The sequence below is a fragment of the Crocuta crocuta genome, unplaced genomic scaffold (assembly GCF_008692635.1).
Source record: "Crocuta crocuta isolate KB4526 unplaced genomic scaffold, BGI_CrCroc_1.0 scaffold64, whole genome shotgun sequence".
NCBI classification, from domain to species: domain Eukaryota; kingdom Metazoa; phylum Chordata; class Mammalia; order Carnivora; family Hyaenidae; genus Crocuta; species Crocuta crocuta.
In genome coordinates, this window is record NW_027530640.1 from 5939863 (window position 1) to 5959653 (window position 19791).

Genomic DNA, 19791 nt, shown 5'->3' on the forward strand with positions numbered 1-19791 from the left:
CGAACTATGATCTATGCAAAAGGACCCATGGCAGCAGGTTCAGGATTTCTGTCATCAGAAAAGGAGAGGCGGACTGGGGACCAGACTCTTCAAGCAGAGAAGCAGCAGACACTAAGATACAGAAGAGAAATTACATGAAAATGCAGAGTAAGAGCTGAAGAAGTTTAAAGAGCACAGTGTTTATAAACTTTAATACAGAAAATCTATTTGATATTTATTAAACTTAGTTTCTCCAGCTATGGTTTGGCATTATACAAAGCATCTTAATGACACAGTAGAGTTAAAAAGATCTTTACAAATTGAAATGTGATACCCTTGTCTCCAAATATTTTAATTGCCATAAATTTGTTTAAAAATACACATTAAACGCATGTTTGACACTCTAAACTTTCTATAATCTCAATACCACAAAATACATATAATATACTATACAGATGTGGAAAAATCTAGTTAGTATATAATACTTTGCTCACCATTAACAGCTTTATTATGTGAAATGCACATACTTAGAAATCCTAGCTTTTGAGCCCCAAAGTACCTCTGAAATTTTAATGTATTGCAACAAATAAAAATCACAGTATATAATTGAAATTTTGGTTGAAAATGTCAGATGCCTAAATATTTTGGATAAAAGAAATGTAAAACAAAGATCTGGATCATGTACAAAACAAAGGCATCCTATCAGACACTAACAGTACCTTTCTGCAAAATCAACAAGGCTTTTAATTTATCAGCGGCGTTCCTTCCCCTCCAAAACCCTCCCCAAATATCAAACCGTTATTCACCAAATAACTTTAATTTCAAATAAGATAAAAGGATTCAATAAATATATAAGCATTTCCATCCTCCATATACAAAATTTCTTAAAACCATTTAAAACGGAGGCTAGACAGAAATTTTCATAACCGTGCTAACCAACCTCACATCTGGTCCTCAAAGGTAGTGCCTTTCCAGGCAATGCCATTTGGGCCAGCTCTGTTGGTGAGCCCCGCCCCACCCCCCCAAACCCCAGTACTGTTGAACGCTCATGTCAATGATTTGCCAGGTGTGTGCATAAAGTTATAAAAAGGGGACATTTCTGGAACAGCAACAACAAACTCAACAATATGGATAACCATGGCATTGATTTGAAAGGCAGCATTTCCAAACATATTTTCCAGAGAGGAACATAGCCGGGAGAAAATTCCAGTGGTTAAAAGCTGAAAAGAAACCCCATGTGGAAGCAGTAACAGGTCAAAAACTGCGTATTACTAGAATTTCTGGGTGGGAGCCTTTTTTTTCCATGCTCTTTTAGAAAGCTTTTCTGTTTGTTTCTTTTTAAGAATGACAATTTCTGCTTAGCTGAGCAATGGTGGCACGGAGAGGTCAGTGCTGACATCCTGAAAGTCAACTTCATTATGTGACGATTATGGTAGGCTGCTATTTTAGGATGCTTACAGATCTCTAAGACTCAGTTTAGACTTAACTCTAATGCCATATTCTGTAACCAGATTCCACCAAAAAGAAGAGATGTAGGTATTTTTCCATCGCTTTTCTAGAGACAGTGACTTCTTTCTAATTAACCATACGGTTCAAGTGAACAGAGTCGGCCTGGGCTTTACCTACTACTACTAACTACCTTCTGTCACTTGCCAGCCTGGGTCTCGGGTCTTGGTGTCTAAACTGAATTTCTCTATTACGGAGTACGTGAAAGACAAGTTCACAAAAAAACATGACCCACTTGGCCTCTTGTCACTACAGATTCCAAATAATTTGACACCTATCTCTATTTATTTTACTGAATAGCAACCTTAGATGTGCAATGTTATTTATTATTGGGAAAAAAAGTCTGCCTCTCCAACATGTTAATACATGAAAATTGAAATGAAATGTGTGTTCCACGTAACCAGGGAATAGGAGTTATAGGAGTCTACGTGAACGTGAAATGCTTTGCTTCCCGATTTACTTAGGTTAAAAGAAAAAAATCATCACAATCTACCTAAAACAAGTCATTCCCATTAGATGTTCCTGGGACCCAGAGGCAAACTCCAATAATTCAAAATATATAATGAGGCCATTTCTTCAATTAGCAACTGGAAAATTAAAATCCTTCCCACCCTGTAAGAGCCCTATTATACTACAGAAGGGCTCAAATATATTCTCAAAGTTAATTTACTACAAATCATAGAATTAAGCTTTAACAATCTAAAAGGAATACACATTGCACCCTTGAACATTAATATTCAAGGTGTCAACAAGAAAGTGTCTTAGATCAATTTAATAAATAATGTGGAAATAGTTGCACTAAGCTAAAATACTAAACACACACATTTTTGACAAACTAATTTCATGTTTTCATACATACATACATATATATAAAGTGTGTATGTGTACATAATTTTAAAATCCAAAGCTGTGTACCTTCACACCTAGAAGAGTACACAGCGTACCTCTCCTGTGCACAATCAGGCATCGCCGACTGCAGCAACCACTCCCCGCTCTGAGACTCCAGAATGCTGCCAGCCTCCAGAACCAGAACCTTCTTGTAGAACAGGTGCCTTTTGCAGGCTCTTGCTTCACAATGCAAGCTCGCTCAGTGAATGTAATTCCCCAAAGTTTCTGTCATTAAGTACAAAATGATGCTTGTCTGATCTAGCTGCTTCAACCTTTCTTTAAGAAAAAGGAACAAACAACAATTAAAAACAACAACAACAGTGAATCTAATAAAGCCACAAGTGAACGCAAAGCGCAGCCCAGGTGCCTACGGGCCCACGGGTGTGAGAGCTACCCGGAGCACAGGCACGTGTGGGCACACGCACAAATTACACTGCTTTTATGCTGGCCAATCAAATTTGAGTGCTGGTCAAGCTTCTCCACTCTTCAGCAACTACAGCTGAAGATTGATCTGAAGTACTCATCTCTTATAAAGTAAGTTCTTGGTACTTGCCCGGGAAAAGGTGGCCCTGAGGCAAGAAATGGGCTGAATGCTTCCCAGCCAGACTGGCCCCAGACTGGACTGTGGAAGTTTGAATCACTTGGAGGAGAGTGCTCCCCACAGCCCTGCCCAGGCAGGGCCGAGCCAAACTACCATGTGACAACTTCATCCACTGTTCACTGGCTGCCTGTGAAGAGTCCAGTGGTATAGGCTGCTGCCTCCTGCCATACAAGTGTGGTCTTAAAGAGCAGTCAGCAGAGTTTTTTTTTAATAGTTGCTACTTCTGTAATTAACTATATATTAAGTACAAGTCTCAGATGAAGTAAGTTTTTAGCCACTTGTCAAATTCAGGTTTAAATGGTTAGAGAACAGTGAAGACACCTACTGAGTAAGGAGGAACGGTGGCCTATAAAGGAGTCCAAAGTCTATGCTGGAGTGGATGGAGACACAGACAACTTTGGAGGAGATGGACACAGAGGGAAGGGAGTGGTGTTTCCACAGACTATTACATTAAAAATTCAATAATTCAGGATATGATTTTGATCCACTGCCCATTACCACCTGGTGGGAAAATCGATCCATGATGAAAAGCTTAAAAAATTCATTCTTTTAAGAATGAACAGTTTTAGAGAGAGAATTAACTTAGAGCAGCACCGTAAAACATGCAGGAAACTATATTTTAACCAAAGATCAGTGTGACCCGAGAAATACTCCCGCTGCCTTTCAGGACACACAAGAGATTAGAACACACTGGAATACAGAGGTACCCTGCTGGCTGCTGTTGCTGAAAAGTATAAAAAGCTCAGAGGACACTTTGTCCATTTCTAAGACATCACTGCAAATTAAAGAATCGGAGTAAGAGCTATCAGAGAAGGACAGGACATACAACTACTTGCTTAACAGGGCTGAGCTTCTCAATAACTACCCTAGATCACTGAGAAGTCGTCCTCTTAAAGAAAACTGCTCCTAAAACATACTAAGATGAAGTTAGAAAGATCTCAGAGGCAATTTCTCTAAGGGAAAAAGGTTAAATTCAACAAAATTTCTAGATTCCAATCTTCAGTGACATGCAAAAACAACCTGAGGTACAAAACAGTTAAAACGCTCTGTACATTTGAAGCCACAGGACAATGAAGGTTCACTAGCTGCAGAAATGAGTGTAAAGAAGACTCAAACACAGAGGATTCACCGCACCACTGGGCTTGGGAGATTTTCCATCCCTTCTTTCCCGCTTCAAACCTTAGAATCATCTCTAAAGAGAAGGGCAATCCTTTTTGCTGATTGGATGGATTCATTTTTGGAATGGGGAAAAGGATAAACTATTTTTTGAAGCAGCATCACCCAACAGGTTAGACAAAGTCATGTACCAAAGCGTTAGCTTTTCTGACATCACTCATCTTTATGTGACCCTAAAGGAAGATTAAAAGAAAAGAGAATTTAACATTATTACTGCTGAAGACCAACCACGTGGGTGATCTGGTCCTAGTGTAAAACTTCATCTGTAAACAATCCATAAAGATTTCATTCAAAGGTAAGATTTAAGGCACACCAGACATGATAGGGGCACACGATAGGGGCATGACAGACGGTACGTTTCTTACTTTTGACGCCTACATGCACCTCACAGGGAAAGGTACTGTGATACACAACTCTAACAGACCTGGCTTCTGAAGCTCTACCCCTGCTCCCCTCCCCTTCCCAAGAGAGCTAACATTGAACCTAATTAGATACTTTTCTAGTGTGAATTTTCTGATCCCATCGGAAACACAAGTCATTGGTGAGGGGGCCCTCATAATACAAAGGGAGTCAATACAAGACAAGTTTAAAAGGAGAATGTCATCTCTACCTCAGGCATCATAACTGCACTTTGTACGGCAAAAGCACACACAGCAAAGCTCCGGCCCACTCCTGCATCAGTCACTGCGTGCTCCCGTGAGAGCCCCACAATCTAGTGTGGCAGAAACATTTTACAAGTAAGAATTCTGAAGAGAGATTTAACCCTTCAGACATCCTCACCGAAAGAGACCTAGGCAGCAATCCCCGGGAGCTGGATCATCGTTTGTTCCTCAGAAACTAGCTCTGTTTCGATTAACAGTCAAATTATTAGCAACAAAAAAGAACACATGGTTTTAGCAAAATCCATGAAGTTCAAGATTGTCTTTTGTGACACCCTTCACACGATATCCATCTCCTAGAAAGTTTGCCTGCCCTCTTTTGTAATGCATTAAATGCAAGCTATAGTCACCTTATGATTGCTATAGTGTTATTCACACACATTCACAGTTCCTGAAGTAATGCATACCGAATCAGACACATTTCATCTTCTCTCTGGAGAATGTCATCTTCTCATAGTTAAATGATTTTCATGTGTAGAAGAATATCCTTAATACTAAGTATAAGTTCTGCAATAAAATTGTAGTTAAGATTTAAAATAATATCAGGTAGTAGGTACAGAAAGAACATGTCCACATTTTAGATGAACCAACTCTAACTCTTAGAAGAGCTACCACAAAAAGACATTAGGTAACAAAGCTCCCAAAAGTATATAAATAAAAATGCCTACATTAAATTTATGCTAAATTTTTAACAGAGTGAATTCATAGGCAGAAATAACTAAGTTTTACACTAGCCCCAATCTGGGAACTTAAAAAAAATTAAAATAAATAGAATTTCAATTGATTAGTTATGAATTGCAACTGGATTTTCAATCTTATTACAGATCACCGAAACTGTCCTAGCAATGTGCTGCAGATTTAAAAACATTTAAATAATTTTTCATATTGGGAATATTAAAGGGGTCAACTGACATCATGGCTTTGGGTTATAAATAACAACACATGAACCGGGGAGGAAAAAACCATTCCTCATTCTTAGTGTCGACTAGGTGGCATGTTATGGCAGTTTTCCTTCGTGATGTGACACAGTGTTGTGGAGAAAATCAGAGGCAACGAGAATGTGTTCAGTTCAAGATATCAACTTGGCATCTTGGCGAAGCCAGTGCAGTCCCTGCCGGGTGTATCGAACCAGGTCTGTCATGATGCTCGCATTAAAGATGAGAGGGCCCATTACTTTATCCAGTTCAGCAAAGAATTCTAGAAAACCAAAAACAGTCATTCAATGATACACACACTCTCCTGAATCATTGCTTTAAAAGTTTGAATCTAGACTATAAAGCAGTATTCATATGAAGTCAAAAAATGATCCCCTTCTGCACTAAAATGATGACTATTCACATTTTAGAACAACCCATCCCATAGTCTCAGTCTTTCAAGTTATATTATTTTCCCTAAGTCATGAAACGATTCACAGAACTGTATGCTTAGGAATTAAGTGTTAGACTTAAAAGCAGAATTCCACTAATGGATATTATTAATTGCTAATTTGCAGTATACATTAATAAAATGGAGACCTAGTGCTACAATGTACTCAGAACGGTCTCTATTTATTGTTTTTGTATAAGAAGAAAGTGGTGCAAAAAAGGACGATGTTTATGCATGTTTCCCCAAAAGGGCTCCTCTGAGGTTAGACATTCAGGACAGCCTGTATCCAAACTTTCTGCTACAATCACATACCCTGCAACACTGATAAACTAAATCCCATGTTTCAGACAGTATGGTTTAAAAACATAAGGGATAAGGGCACCTGGGTGGCTCAGCTGGCTGAGCATCCAACTTCAGCTCAAGTCATGATCTCACAGTTCATGAGTTCGAGTCCCACAGCAGGCTCCGTGTTGACAGCTCAGAGCCTGGAGCTTGCTTCAAATTCTGTAATTCCCTCTCTCTGTCCCTCCCCTATTTATGTGCTCTCTCTCTCTCCAAAATAAATAAACATTAAAAAAAAAAAAAGTAAGAGATGGAAATGAAAAGATTCTTCCTATGTGAACAAATACATGTTGATATGCATGTGAGGTGGGTGCAGAGGAGGAGGGAATGAAAGTATCCTAACATCTGATCTTGATGCAAATTTGGGAGAAGACAGAGAGGGATGTAGGACTCAGATGGTAAAGATGCACAGAAAATGGGGTCATTCTCATGATGAAGACCTTGACCCTACTCAAACAATGTAAGACACAATCAAACAGTGAGGAGAAAAAGGTCTTCTTTATAGAATGCCACCTAAAAAATGCAGAAGGAATATCAGAAGACCAATTCCTATTTCCTAAGTGGAATAATGGATATAGGTAATGACCATCAACGGATGTTAAAACAGAAGTTAAAGTTTAAGGGGTGGCTCAGTCGGTTAAGCATCCGACTTCAGCTCAGGTCATGATCTCACAATTTGTGAGTCTGAGCGCTGAGTCGGGCCCTGAACTGACAACTCAGAGCCTGGAGCCTACTTCCGTTTCTGTGTCTCCGTCTCTCCCTGCCCTACCCCCACTCTCACTCTGTCTCTCTCTCTCAAAAATCAATAAACATTAAAAAAAAAAAGTTAGAGTTTAATAGGGAATCTTAGAGCAAACTGAGTCAGGCTAAAATCACCTGAATTTAATCAAAGGTCAAATCCTCATATCACTAAATAAGAGATAACCATTAATTACATGCTTCATAATATGATATAAAGGGAAATAAAGAGTACCACCTATGAAATATTATCTAAAATAATGAACCTGAATCTAATCGAGTCTCAAGAGGTAACTAATCAGTATGAAGGAAATAAGGGGGATAGAGGAATAAGTTAAAGGATACCATGAGGAAGGAAACAGTCAAATCCAGAATGAGTTCTTTTCTCTTCAATAGAAATGGCAGAGTGCCCCACCCCCCAAAACATCAAAAAATGGAGGAGAGAGACTGATCAATGAATGTTTGGATTCTGCTGGAAACAAACAAAACTGTTAAAAAAAAAAAAAGCATATTTGCAACAACAGGGAAACTGGATGATAGATTAGGCATTAGGTGACAGAAAGGAATTACTATTAATTCTGGTGACTGTGTTAAAGGCACGGTGATCATATTTTTGAAAAGTCCTTATCACTCAAGGATGCATACACCAAAGTACGTTGGGGTGAAATATTATAACATCTGGTTTTTGCTTTAAAATACTCCAGGGGCAAAGAAAAGCAAGAGTCAGAAAGAGAGAGAGATGCAGTAAGAATAGCAAAATACTGTGCTGCTGAAGTTAAGTGCAAGGTGTACAGGGGTTCATGATATCATTATCTTTCCTTCAGTCAACATTTGAAAAGTACCAAGCAAAAAAGTAAAAATGAAAGAAGAAAGATTTCAAAAAGGAAAAATGAAGCCGGAAAACTGTTATCAGGGAGAAAGATATAAAGTAAAGCAGGAGTGACTTAATAAGAATTTTGCCTTTGTCACCTTTCCTGAGCAGCACTGACAACATTTAAAATTTTAAGAAAAAATTAGGTTTTCAGAAACACTACTTAATGCTAGATGCTGGGGTTCCTCTTCTACCTTTCCCTTACTACTATCCCTCTTTAGGGATAGGAGGTGTTCGTCTTCATCTGATTTATATAACAAATATTTAAGTCGCTGTGACAAAAGGACACTTGACTGACTGATGGAGTGTTTGTCTACAAAGGATCTACCTGAATAGTGGCCACACTTGCCAGATTTGCTAATTAACAACTATGAAAATACGATGGGGTGTTTATACAGTACTTTTCCCTAGGATTTTATTATTTTTTAAATTTAAAATCCAGTATAGTTAACATAGCACTGTTATATTAATTTCAGGGCACAATATAGAGATTCTTCCCTAGGATCTTTAAACATGTTATAACTCTCAATGTTCTTAGTTTGAGACATAACAAACATAAGGTACAAAGTCTCAAATAACCTACAACTGAATAATGTCACAAAATGATTTATTTTGTAGTCTCTTTTACCATGTAAGTTTTTCAACAGACCTAAAAATCCAATATGAACGTGCCTTTTTTTTTTTAAAGTTTTATTTATTTTTCTTTTAGTAATCTCTACACCCAGCATGGGACTCAAACTCATGACCCCAAGGACCAAGAGTCACATACTCCTCTGACTGAGCCAGCCAGGAGCCCCTAAATGTGCTTGCTTATATATTAAACATCCCCCATGTACAAAATGTCTGCATGTAACCCGATGCCCAAGTCAAATTTACTGTCACTCATCCTAGAGTAGAACATACATTTTATTACTTTTATAACTGGAGCTGTCCTTAACATGCCAGAACAAAGGTGTCTTAGACCAAAACCTGCTTTTAGTTTAGTCTGTGTCACCAGTACAGTGAAAGGTATTTTTTCATACATTCAGTATGACTGATAAGCAACGGTCATTATCATCACTAGACTGCACAGTAAACTAAATGCAGATCAGACGCTTATTTAACTGGATCACAAAAGCTCTTTTTGACAATTTCATCCTTCAAAGTTTCTCCAGAAACCTTCTTACCTTTTTGCTCTTTGGAAAGCTGCTCAGCTTGGTCCCAAATTTCGGTGGCATAGAGGAAGTTGGACGTGACCTGAACGTAGCTGGCTGCCATCTGGTGGATCCTTTGTGGAATGGTCACTGAAGAACCACTTGCTGAAGCGCTACTGGCCCCAGAAGAGTAATTTCCTGAATTGCCCGGCGACAGCTTTGGAGATACAGGGGAAGGCATCCCAACAGCTTTGCTACACACACAGAAACAGGGAGCTTACTAGTGTGAAAACAGTGCGTGCGGTGAAAGCAGCATTCTACTGGCTCTTCTTCCATGAGAGCTTTTAAAATTTAAAGATTCTTTGAAACTAGAAGAGTTCCCAGAGAAGTACAATTTCTTCTAAATACTTAGCTCACTAAATCCCCTAATTATCTAGACTCTTTGTTTTAATAAACACAATAAATATTAAATCACACCTTTTGGTGGGAAAGAATGGAGAAAGCCACATACCTTGCTAGGAGCAGTTCAAAGACTTAGGAGTTAGATCACCTCACTCCCAGCTCAACACATCTATCCTGGCACGTAACAGGTACTTTTCAAGTTGTTTTTACAGAAAGTTGGGTGGAATTTGCCATTTAACACAAGAAAATTGTGGTACGAGACAGGAACATCTTATTTTGAACTCCATTATTGTAGGTATTTTCCTAGTTTAACCAAGTTATTCAAAGCTGACAAAGAGGTACAGATTTCTCAATCAACTGCAATTATCTCAAGCTTCCTGTCGATTAAATATTTCTTAGGAAACACATGTTGAACTCTGACAGGTTCGTTTCAGCAGTACTAAAATTTGTGGAAATGCCAAAGACATTAATAAATAAATAAATAAAATAAAATACAGGGAAATCAAACAAAAGTTGGGGGTGGGGTAGAGGAAAAGCTATTTGTTAAGAATATTTTTATCTTCACTTTTAGCACTAGAAATCTGATTAAGAAAATACACAAAGGAAAAGACACAAAGTCAGTTAACATAATAATAATAACTGAGTAGAAAATGTACACACAAAAAAGCTTTCATGGCAATTTTCCTCCTTTGGGGGGTCACATGGGGAAGGACGAAAAGCCACGATTATCCCACCGTGATAAAAACCCAAACAGCTGTAAAAATTAAACTATGAGAAGGACTGAGGTGCTGTTAAAAAACTCAGATTTCTCTGGGTGAAATATCCTCTCTCTACTCTTTCTAAGATTATGTTCATTACCATAGTTTCAACTTAGTAAAAAATAAACAGAAAAATGAAAACTTTAAGAAATACTTGATTAGAGATATAATTTTTTTTAAAAAAATTGTCATCTTTCCATTTTTGGAAATTAGACCCTACCTATTTTACTTTTACACAAAAATAAATAATTTTGTCACAAAAAATACATTATAGAATAAAATTTACCTACCTTCCCAAGCCAGGTGATGGTGCTTGAGAATTATTATAAGAATTCTGTGAAAAAATAAAATGTAATTAATTAAAAAAAAACCCCACTACTTCTGAAGTACTACATATACTCAAAAGCACTGGGCCAGAACTGACATTAAGAATCTTTACAAATTTAAGAACCTAAAATGTAAGAGCAAGAGAGAGAGAGAGAGAATGTATGTGTATATAAATGTGCAACACAAAGACACTAATTAGTGGAGAGCTGGGGGTTCTGTAAGACTTAAGAGAGTAACACGCAGACAGACCGAGAAGAGGTGAGTCATGCTATGCGCAAAGGCTGCAAGAAAGTGAATGGATGTGACCCACACAGTTTCTCTAGAGCAGAGGTTTAGATAAGGAACAAGAGAAAGACGGCTCTGAGGTCAGGGAAAGAAGCTTGGACCTGAGCTTGTAAGCAAAAGTAAGCTACTGAAGGGTTCCAATTAAGAACCAGGGCAGGATTTTAGGAAGATTTATGTGGTGCTGTCAGGAAAAAACATAGACAGTTTAGGAAACTAATAAAACAGTGTAAGGAAGGGTGGCAGTAAAACAGAAGACCATTTGCAAAGCATAAATGAGGCTTCACGATAAAAAGAGGCTACATCTACTGAACTGTTAGTAAGGGCTACACCTATGGCTACACAGGTTCTACAATCAGATATATGTACATTTGAAAGCTTCCTAAGAAATCCCAAACCTATTTGCAAGTTCGCCAACAAGAAGTAGTTCCTTACTGTGGCAGGCAAAACATGAAGGCACTTCTGGGGCCGGGAGAGCAGTCTTTACAAATTTGGTCTCCTAGGATACGGACCATCCTCTTTCTCACACTTACCTTCAGGTGCTCTGTCAGTGTCTTTGAGTACTTCAGAGCATTTTCCTTCTTCAGTTTGAACAGCCTCAGGTACAGCAAAGACTGGCATCGCAGGCTGGCCAATGGAAAAGGGCAGCTTATTTACCAGCACAGCAGACTCTGGCTGTATCTGCACAAACAACTTTTGCATGGTGCAAGAGCACAGGACGGGCTCATGTGAAGAGACCTTGGCACAAGGTCAATGACACTGACCCTCAGGCAAAATTGGAAGATGTGCTCTTATGGTACACATCCTGTGGTACACAGCCTAAGCAGGGGACGAGACCAAGGACTAGTCTTCTGTTTGCTGACATTCAAAAATCAAAACCTCACCCATGAGATACCAACATGTCATTATGACACATGCATTAAAAAAAAAAAAAAAATCACTGAGGAGCAGAATCTCTAGATCAAATTATAAATATCTCATACTAAACAACCAAAACCAGGAAACTCCACTATGTATAGTACAACTCTGCAGTAACGCAAGTAAGCTTTACTATGGCTGACTGAAGCCCTGCGCGGTCACCACTTCCTACCTCTCCAGTCACTTTCACTTCTCACTGGTCTTTTTAGTTCCTCGATAGTTTCCTGTTTCCTCCCACCACCCAGCTCTTGCACATGTCCCCTCTACCTGAAGACCAGCTGTCCCTACCTAAACCCTACTCTCTTATATATACTTTTCTTTCAAAGTACTGAATTCATATACTTGTGTGATTATCTGACTAATTTCCATCTCCTCACCCACTAGACACTAGACTCCACAACAAAGAAGACTGTACCACAGTTTATCCACACTACATTCCTAGCTGTTAAATCCAGTGCCCAGTAAAGTAAATGCTTTTAACAAACGAATTGATAATATCTCCCTAGGATCAAGCCAACAAGCCACATTCTTTATTCTGAGCATGCTAAACATTTGCTCCCTAAGGAAAGGTATAGGATATAACAATAACAAGAGACGATACCAAAACAAGTGCCTGGAAAAGGGGCGATGTGACACTAGGAGAACTCTACTCAGTCTTACTCTATCAAGGCTTTTCCAGGAGGGCAATGGATCAGGGACTGACAACAACTAAAATCTTTCCGTAGGAATTTTCAGTTATTTTCTACTTTACCCATCGAGAATAGACTTATGACTGGGTTACGAAAGGTGGATTCAAGGATAACTTTCCGAAGGGCATAAACAGTCTAATTTACTCTGGAACCGCCTGTCATCCAGCAAAGGCTGGAACCCAACACCTACCAAAGTACTGTGAGCCTTTTATCTGCAGCTGTAGCATCAGGTGCCAAGTAATTCTTAAGCTTCATTGTGTACCTGTGAGTTAAAACAACAAACAGATGACACAAAACATAATACTTCACCTTTATCTACTGAGTTCCATGGTCCTCAAAACATTAGAACCGAACAAATAAAGGCAAAAATACCCACTGAAGTATCTAGTCCTCCATATGTAAGCACAATAAAGGATGAAGCATCCTCTTTAGCTATACTACATGCAGCTACAGCAGCCCATTCCAAGACGATCCAAAGAAATACGATTGCCAATGACATGGTAGCACATTTTCCCACTTACTTGATGAGCTCCACTGTCTCTGAATACATAGGGAATGGGGATTTGGATTCCTGAGCATTTTTCTCTAATGCATTCCCACATTCAATGAAAGATACCACAGCATCCAGATAGTATACAGCTTTCTCAAACCTATCAGACTGAAGAAAGCAGAATAAAGGTGGTGAGAAATACACTGATATACTATGGAAGCAAACAACAAATGAAGATTTAAATTAAATCGATTAAATAAATAAATAAATAAAGGTGAGAATGTTTACATACCAATGCATCTGCATTGTGCTTTAGCTTTTTTGCTTCTTGTAAATAATGGTCTGCTGAATAATTTCTGCAATGTACATTTTCATAGTAAATGAAACGGTAAGTATCTTCGTAAGATAATACTTTTCACTTTTAGTTTCTAGCATCCCTCAGTTTTTGTGTCCTCAAGTAAAGAACATGACCTACTACTAAACATTCACTTCAGTTTTTTCTAACAAATCTGTTTGTTGGGTTAAAGACCATAAATCGTTTTAGCCAACTCATGGCAAATTTTCTACTTAGGAAAACAGAAATCAAGCTCCCTAGTATTAGATACTAATTTACCCAAGTTGTTGGAAAGATTTAGAATAAATAGAATGTGAGTCAGAAAAATAACCTTTTATCAAAATGGAGGGAAAAAAACCCAACACTGCTCCTCCTCATTTAAGAAAGGCTTCATTTTAAATACTGGTACCAGCAGCTGTCAGGTTCTACCTGAAGATCCATCACTCACGTACCCTAGGAGTCATGGAGTTAAAGTGAAAGAGCAACACACGGACTAGTGGATGCCTTTCAAATTAAAATCTAAATGTTCTGTGGATCACAACACAAGTATGAATTCTTCTGGTCACTAATAGGAATTTAAACAAGTTTCTTACATGCTGACTGGAATGATTTCTCCAAAGCATAAAAAACATTGATCTTACCTGTCATCAAAGGCAAGCTTTGTTCTCCGAGGCTTAGAGGCATCAGGAGTTGGTGTAGACGAAGGACAGTTCGAGGAGCTATTTGGAGCCTTTTCCTGACCAAAAAAAAAAAAAAAATAATGTTTAAAAAATGCGTATGTTGAAAATTCTGAGGTGATTAAAGTTAAATTGGAAGTACTTCTTGAGCCACTAGTAAAAAGGACTAAAAAATTCCACTGCCATCAGTAATTAATTTCCCTGTTATAAAAATTTTCAATTTCAGAATGTAAAAGTCCTTTTTAACAGAATGGGTCCACTTTATATCACCAAAACATTCATTTTAATAGCAAAGTCTACTATGATGTACCAGGCACTGACTGAACTGGGCACTTGTTAAAACATAAGGAAAACACAAATCTACTATCAAAATAGCAGTACTGCTTAAGACAAAATTTACTGATGATTACTGGTCGATGAAACAGCAATAATAATACCGAACATTAACTATGTGCTTACTACTTACCAGGCACGAAGTACTGAGCCCAGTCATTAAGGCTTCAACAACCCTATGAAATGCGTACTGCTACTGGGACAAAACAAAAAGCAGAGGCGAGGAGGGTAACTCACCCAAGGTCAAACAGCTTTTAAGTGGCATTCCTGGAATTTGGATGATCAAATCCAGATCTGTCACATTTTATCTATTTTTAAGAGTCTTTTTTTCCCTTCATGTTTATTTTAGTTATATTTTGAGAGAGAGCGAGCACGTGTGAGCAGGGGAGGGGCAGACAGACGGGGAGACAGAGAATCCCAAGCAGGCTCTCTGTACTGTCAGTGAGGAGCCAGATGCAGGGATCAAAATCACGATCCTGAGATCATGACCTGAGTTGAAATCAAGAGTAAGACACTTAAACAACTGAGCCACCAGGTGCCCCTGAGGCTGTCACATTTTAAAAGTCTAGCCTTCTTACCTCCTATTAACATAGCCCTTTATAAGGGGACTTCGATCCTGTCTTTCGAACTACTTCCCTATACACATTTTTCCATAATAAAACATAGTAAGTTAATAAGTAGATAAATAAGTAGAATTTATACTACAAATACATGAATGTTTCAACATCAGTAAACCCAATTAAAATAAATTTTACTCTTTTACTTAAAAATCTACTGAAAATGAACCATGTAACCATTTCTTTTCTTTTCTTAAACGGTAACAACTTTTCAGTTTTACCCAGTACAGCATGCACCCACCTCAAAGAATGACAATAAAAATCCTGAGATTTGAGAAAATACTAAGCTCTTCATGGTAAAGTTTACATGTTTATGAACTGGCTTCCTGCATATTATGTTGGAATGTAACATTACAAGAACAGCCTTCCCTCTGTTTTGAAAGTACTTCCACAGTGCTTATGTTTAGATTTACTGAAGGAAAACTGAAGTTATTGCTAAAAATGAATTTAAAAACTTTCTAGGTATTTTAATATACTTTCCTTATATAAAAAGTAAATGCATGTGATATCAGTTTAGTAGTGGATGTTAATTTCCTGTAGTGATCATGACCTGAGTCGAAATCAAGAGTAAGACGCTTAAACAACTGAGCCACTAACAACATATGAATATTCTGAATCATTATGGTGTGCACCTGAAACTGATACGTTATATATCAAGTATCTCAATTCCAAAAAAACTGGCAGAATTCAAAGAAGAAATAGAGAAATCTTGTATGTTTGTGGAAAAAATGAACAAGAGGACCAAGTGACCAAAAATATCAGCATAAAGGAGGTTTGAAAACAGGATTAATCCATGTGAATTACATAGATTCCTTGTCCACAATATATGCAGAATACATATTCTTTTCTAGCAAATATATAACATTACAAAAATCTACCATATACTTTACTCTCATAAAACAAATTTTTTTTAAAGTTTACTTATTTATGAAAGACAGAGAGAGGGTGAGCACAAGAGCTGGATAGGGGCAGAGAGAGGAGAGAGAAGATCTGAGGTGGGCTCCACAATAAGAGCAGAGAGCCCAACACAAGGCTCCAACTCTCGAACTCTGAGATCATGACCTTAGCCGAAGTCTGATGTTTAATTGACTGAGCCACCGGGGCGCCCCTCTCATATAGTAAATCTTAACAAATTTCAAGACTGCTACCATACAGACTACGCAATTTCCAGTCCCAATGCAATTAAGGGAGAAACACTAACCAGAAGATAATGAGCAAATCTCCTTATGTTTGGAAATTGATTAACATGCTTTTAAAGAACCCTAGTGTCAAAGATGGAATCACATTGTAAATTAGAAAAGATTTTAAACCGAGTTACAAAAGCATAACAAATCTTACAGGGTGCGTGTAAGCAGTAGTTAAAGGAAAATATATAGCCTAACTGCTTATATTAGAGAAAGAAAAAAAGACTTAAAGTTAATTTGAAAATTAATGAGCTAAGTATCCATCAGTAAACAGGGGAAGCCTGGATGGCTCAGTCAGTGAAGCATCTAACTCTTGATTTTGGCTCAGGTCATGACCTCACAGTTTGTGAGTCTGACCCCAACATTGGGCTCCAAGCTGGCAGTGGAGGGCCTGTGTGGGAATCTCTCTCTCCCTCTCTCACTGCTTCTCCGCTTGTGCTCTCTCTCTCAAAATAAATAAACTTTAAAAAAAAAGTCAGTAAACAGAACAGCAAAGGAAAATAAGAAAGGAAATCACAGACTAAAAAATAATCANTCTCAAAATAAATAAACTTTAAAAAAAAAAGTCAGTAAACAGAACAGCAAAGGAAAATAAGAAAGGAAATCACAGACTAAAAAATAATCAAATAGAAATAAAACGTAAAGCACAGAGTATCAACAAAAACAAAGGCTATTTTTTTAAAAGACAAGTAAAACTAACAAGCCTCTAATGAGACTAATGAAGGAAAAAATTGGCACTGAGAATACCAAGAACAAAAGAGAAACATAAGTAGAGATGTTACAGATACCAAAAGCATAATAAAGAGACTGTAATGAACAACTTTATGCCAACATATTTCAAATATTTGATAATATGAGCAAATATGCAGAACATAAAAATTATATGTAATTTTGGCTTTCCAGATTACCGAATTTTTCTTTAGGTGGATAATAAGAAATAGTATATTTTCTAACTAAATTATAGATTCTTCTTTAATAAACCCATATGTAATTGCCTCAATTGGAAATTGCCAAGACTAACATTAACAATTTTAACAACCGTTAAAAATGCCCTAAGATGTTGGAATTAAAAGTGGTCAGGGTGTATATTTTATATTTTGTCACTAACAACAGAGTACCAAATAACTACATTTGATCCAGCAAATATTTCCGAGTAAGTTAAACAACAGAGAAAACACAAGATACAAATCCCTGCTTTCAAGGACCTGACAAACCAACGAGGAAGAGACATAAGAGTTTTTACCTATGAGATCACAAAAGCCAAATGAGTGGGTGAGCTCCCTTAAAGAGTACATTTAAAAACAGAGAGAGAGAGGTTAAGAGGTTTCTTTTATTTTCTTTAAGAGCTTTCGAGAAATAAGCATAAGACCTCAAATCCAAGAGCTGAAGGATGGAAAATGGGAAAAGAGCCGGTCAGCAGGTAGACACAGAAATGGGACAGTGAAGGACGTCAAGAGGACAGTCAGTTCCCTTAAGGACACTAGGACTAACACTCTAAACTACTACAGAAGGGTGTCCAACTGGGACAATTAAAATTACCTCAATCTTAAAGACTTAATTACCACATTTAATAAGCATGAGTAACCACTCTTAATGCAATTTTTTAAACTCTCAAAATCTTTGCCTACTCAAGTCACAAACAACAATCCAGTGAATTATATTCTTAAAAATCCATGTATTTGGGGATGCCTGGGTGGCTCAGTCGGTTGAGCATCCAACTTCAGCTCAGGTAATGATCTCGCAGTTTAGGAATTTGAGGCCCTCATCGGGCTCTGTGCTGACAGCTCGGAGCCTGGAGCCTGCTTCGGATTCTGTGTCTCCTGCTCTCTCTGTACCTCCCCTGCTCACACTCTATTTCCCTCTCTTTCTCAAAAGTAAATAAACATTTTTAAAAATCTAGGTATTTTGTCACTGAGTTTGCTCCCAATCAAAATAGTTCAGAAATTAACACAAATAACCTGATAAATAAGTTGAGGGTGAGATTCTAATAAAGTATAGCCTTGAAAAAGCATCTACGATCCAACTCTCCATCCATGAACATTAAGAATATTCCCCTATAGGGTTCCTGGGTGGCTCAGTTGGTTAAGTATCTGACTTTGGCTCGGGTCAGTATCTCATGGTTCGTGGGTCTGGGCCCCTGCATTAAGAATATTCCCCTATAGGGTTCCTGGGTGGCTCAGTTGGTTAAGTATCTGACTTTGGCTCGGGTCAATATCTCATGGTTCGTGGGTCTGGGCCCCTGCATCAGCTGACAGTGCAGAACCTCTTTGGGATTCTTTCTCTGCCCCTGCCCCACTTGTACTTTCTCTCTCTCAAAATACACTTAAAAAAAAAGTCTCCAATGTTATGACCATGCTCCAAGAATACTTCCAATGCTAATTCACCTAAAAAATTTCCTTCATGAATCAAAGCCAAATCGGTTACCTTATCACTTTATGTAATATAACTTGCTTGTAAAATCTAATTCTAAAAAATCCAAAGCCAATTCCAATCCACAGACAATCGATCATAGCAAATGGAGTGATTTATAATTAGATCAGAATCAGCTATTTTCTTTCAATACCAACTTTCCCAATTAAGCATGTCTTAATTAATATGCATGTGGCCAGGTGACTTATTGTTTTCATGGTCTCAGATCACTGCATACTTTCATTATCAAGATTATGACATTTTGAGAGTAAAAACGCATAGTCCTATTAAATTTAAGGAGAGGTTTACAAGATTTTCAAAGCACAATGTCATCTTGGAGAATTCATATGGCAATGGGATTGCTTTTCAAAAGTCTCAGGCCTCCAATGGCTTACCTTGACCTCCTTAGAGCTACTGGAAGTCTTCCCTTCTGTCTTCTTCTGCTTTGATGTGGAGGAACTGCTTTTGCTGCTGCCACTATTCTCCTTGTTGCTGTTATTATTTGACTTTAAAGAAGATGACTGACTAATAGTCCTCTTCCGAGAGCCGTGCTCTGTTTTTGGATCCTTTGAAGGAACAGGCCCAGCAGGAGAAGGCAACAAATCCTTTTCTTTTGTAGCACTTTGCTTAGTTGACCTGCCAAAACAAATAAATGCCCTCATTTCTCCACAGTCATGTAGCGGTGATGGGTTTTTTTCTATTTCTCTCTGCCTGCTTTCAAGACAAATTTATTTTCCCTGAGTTAATTAAGACACATAATTTCTATAAAACAAAATAAAAGTGTATGCTTCACAAGGGCAGGCATCTTATCTGTTTTCCATCTTCTGGTTGTACATACCTGGTGCCTAAATCTTGGCCTGCCACACATCAAGTATTCAAAAAATACTGATTACATAAAAGAGAAGATGAATGATGAAGATATATTAAGTTCCTAAGTTAAAAACTGGTCTCTTGCAAATTATAGTTAAGCCTGTCATTTAGCCAGAAAGTGGTAACACGTTAATTCTTATCCTATACTCAACCCTAGTCCACTAAACAAATAAGAGAGGAAGCAGAGACTGAATCTTAAAAACTTTCTGTCCCAATTAGCTAAAAACAAAATCTCCCACTAGC

General features: G+C 37.9%; 1 protein-coding gene across 2 annotated transcripts in view; it reads right to left on the reverse strand.

Annotated features, from left to right (window-relative positions):
- Positions 1-202: 202 nt before the first annotated feature.
- The window catches only part of AFF4 (ALF transcription elongation factor 4), a 96096-nt gene continuing 76507 nt past the window's right edge, over positions 203-19791 (reverse strand). Inside the window, exons 13-22 of one of the 2 annotated variants that reach the window (XR_013336163.1) lie at positions 19074-19314; positions 14100-14194; positions 13417-13480; positions 13156-13292; positions 12825-12896; positions 11561-11654; positions 10709-10752; positions 9292-9512; positions 5217-6006; positions 203-2649 (exon numbers count right to left, since the gene is read on the reverse strand). Coding sequence is in view for 1 of the 2 variants with exons in the window: in XM_077768617.1 (XP_077624743.1) it covers positions 5879-6006; positions 9292-9512; positions 10709-10752; positions 11561-11654; positions 12825-12896; positions 13156-13292; positions 13417-13480; positions 14100-14194; positions 19074-19314 (1096 nt within the window). In the remaining variant the exon portion in view is untranslated. Of the gene's footprint in view, positions 6007-9291; positions 9513-10708; positions 10753-11560; positions 11655-12824; positions 12897-13155; positions 13293-13416; positions 13481-14099; positions 14195-19073; positions 19315-19791 lie in introns of both variants that reach the window. The other variant, XM_077768617.1, reaches the window with a different exon arrangement.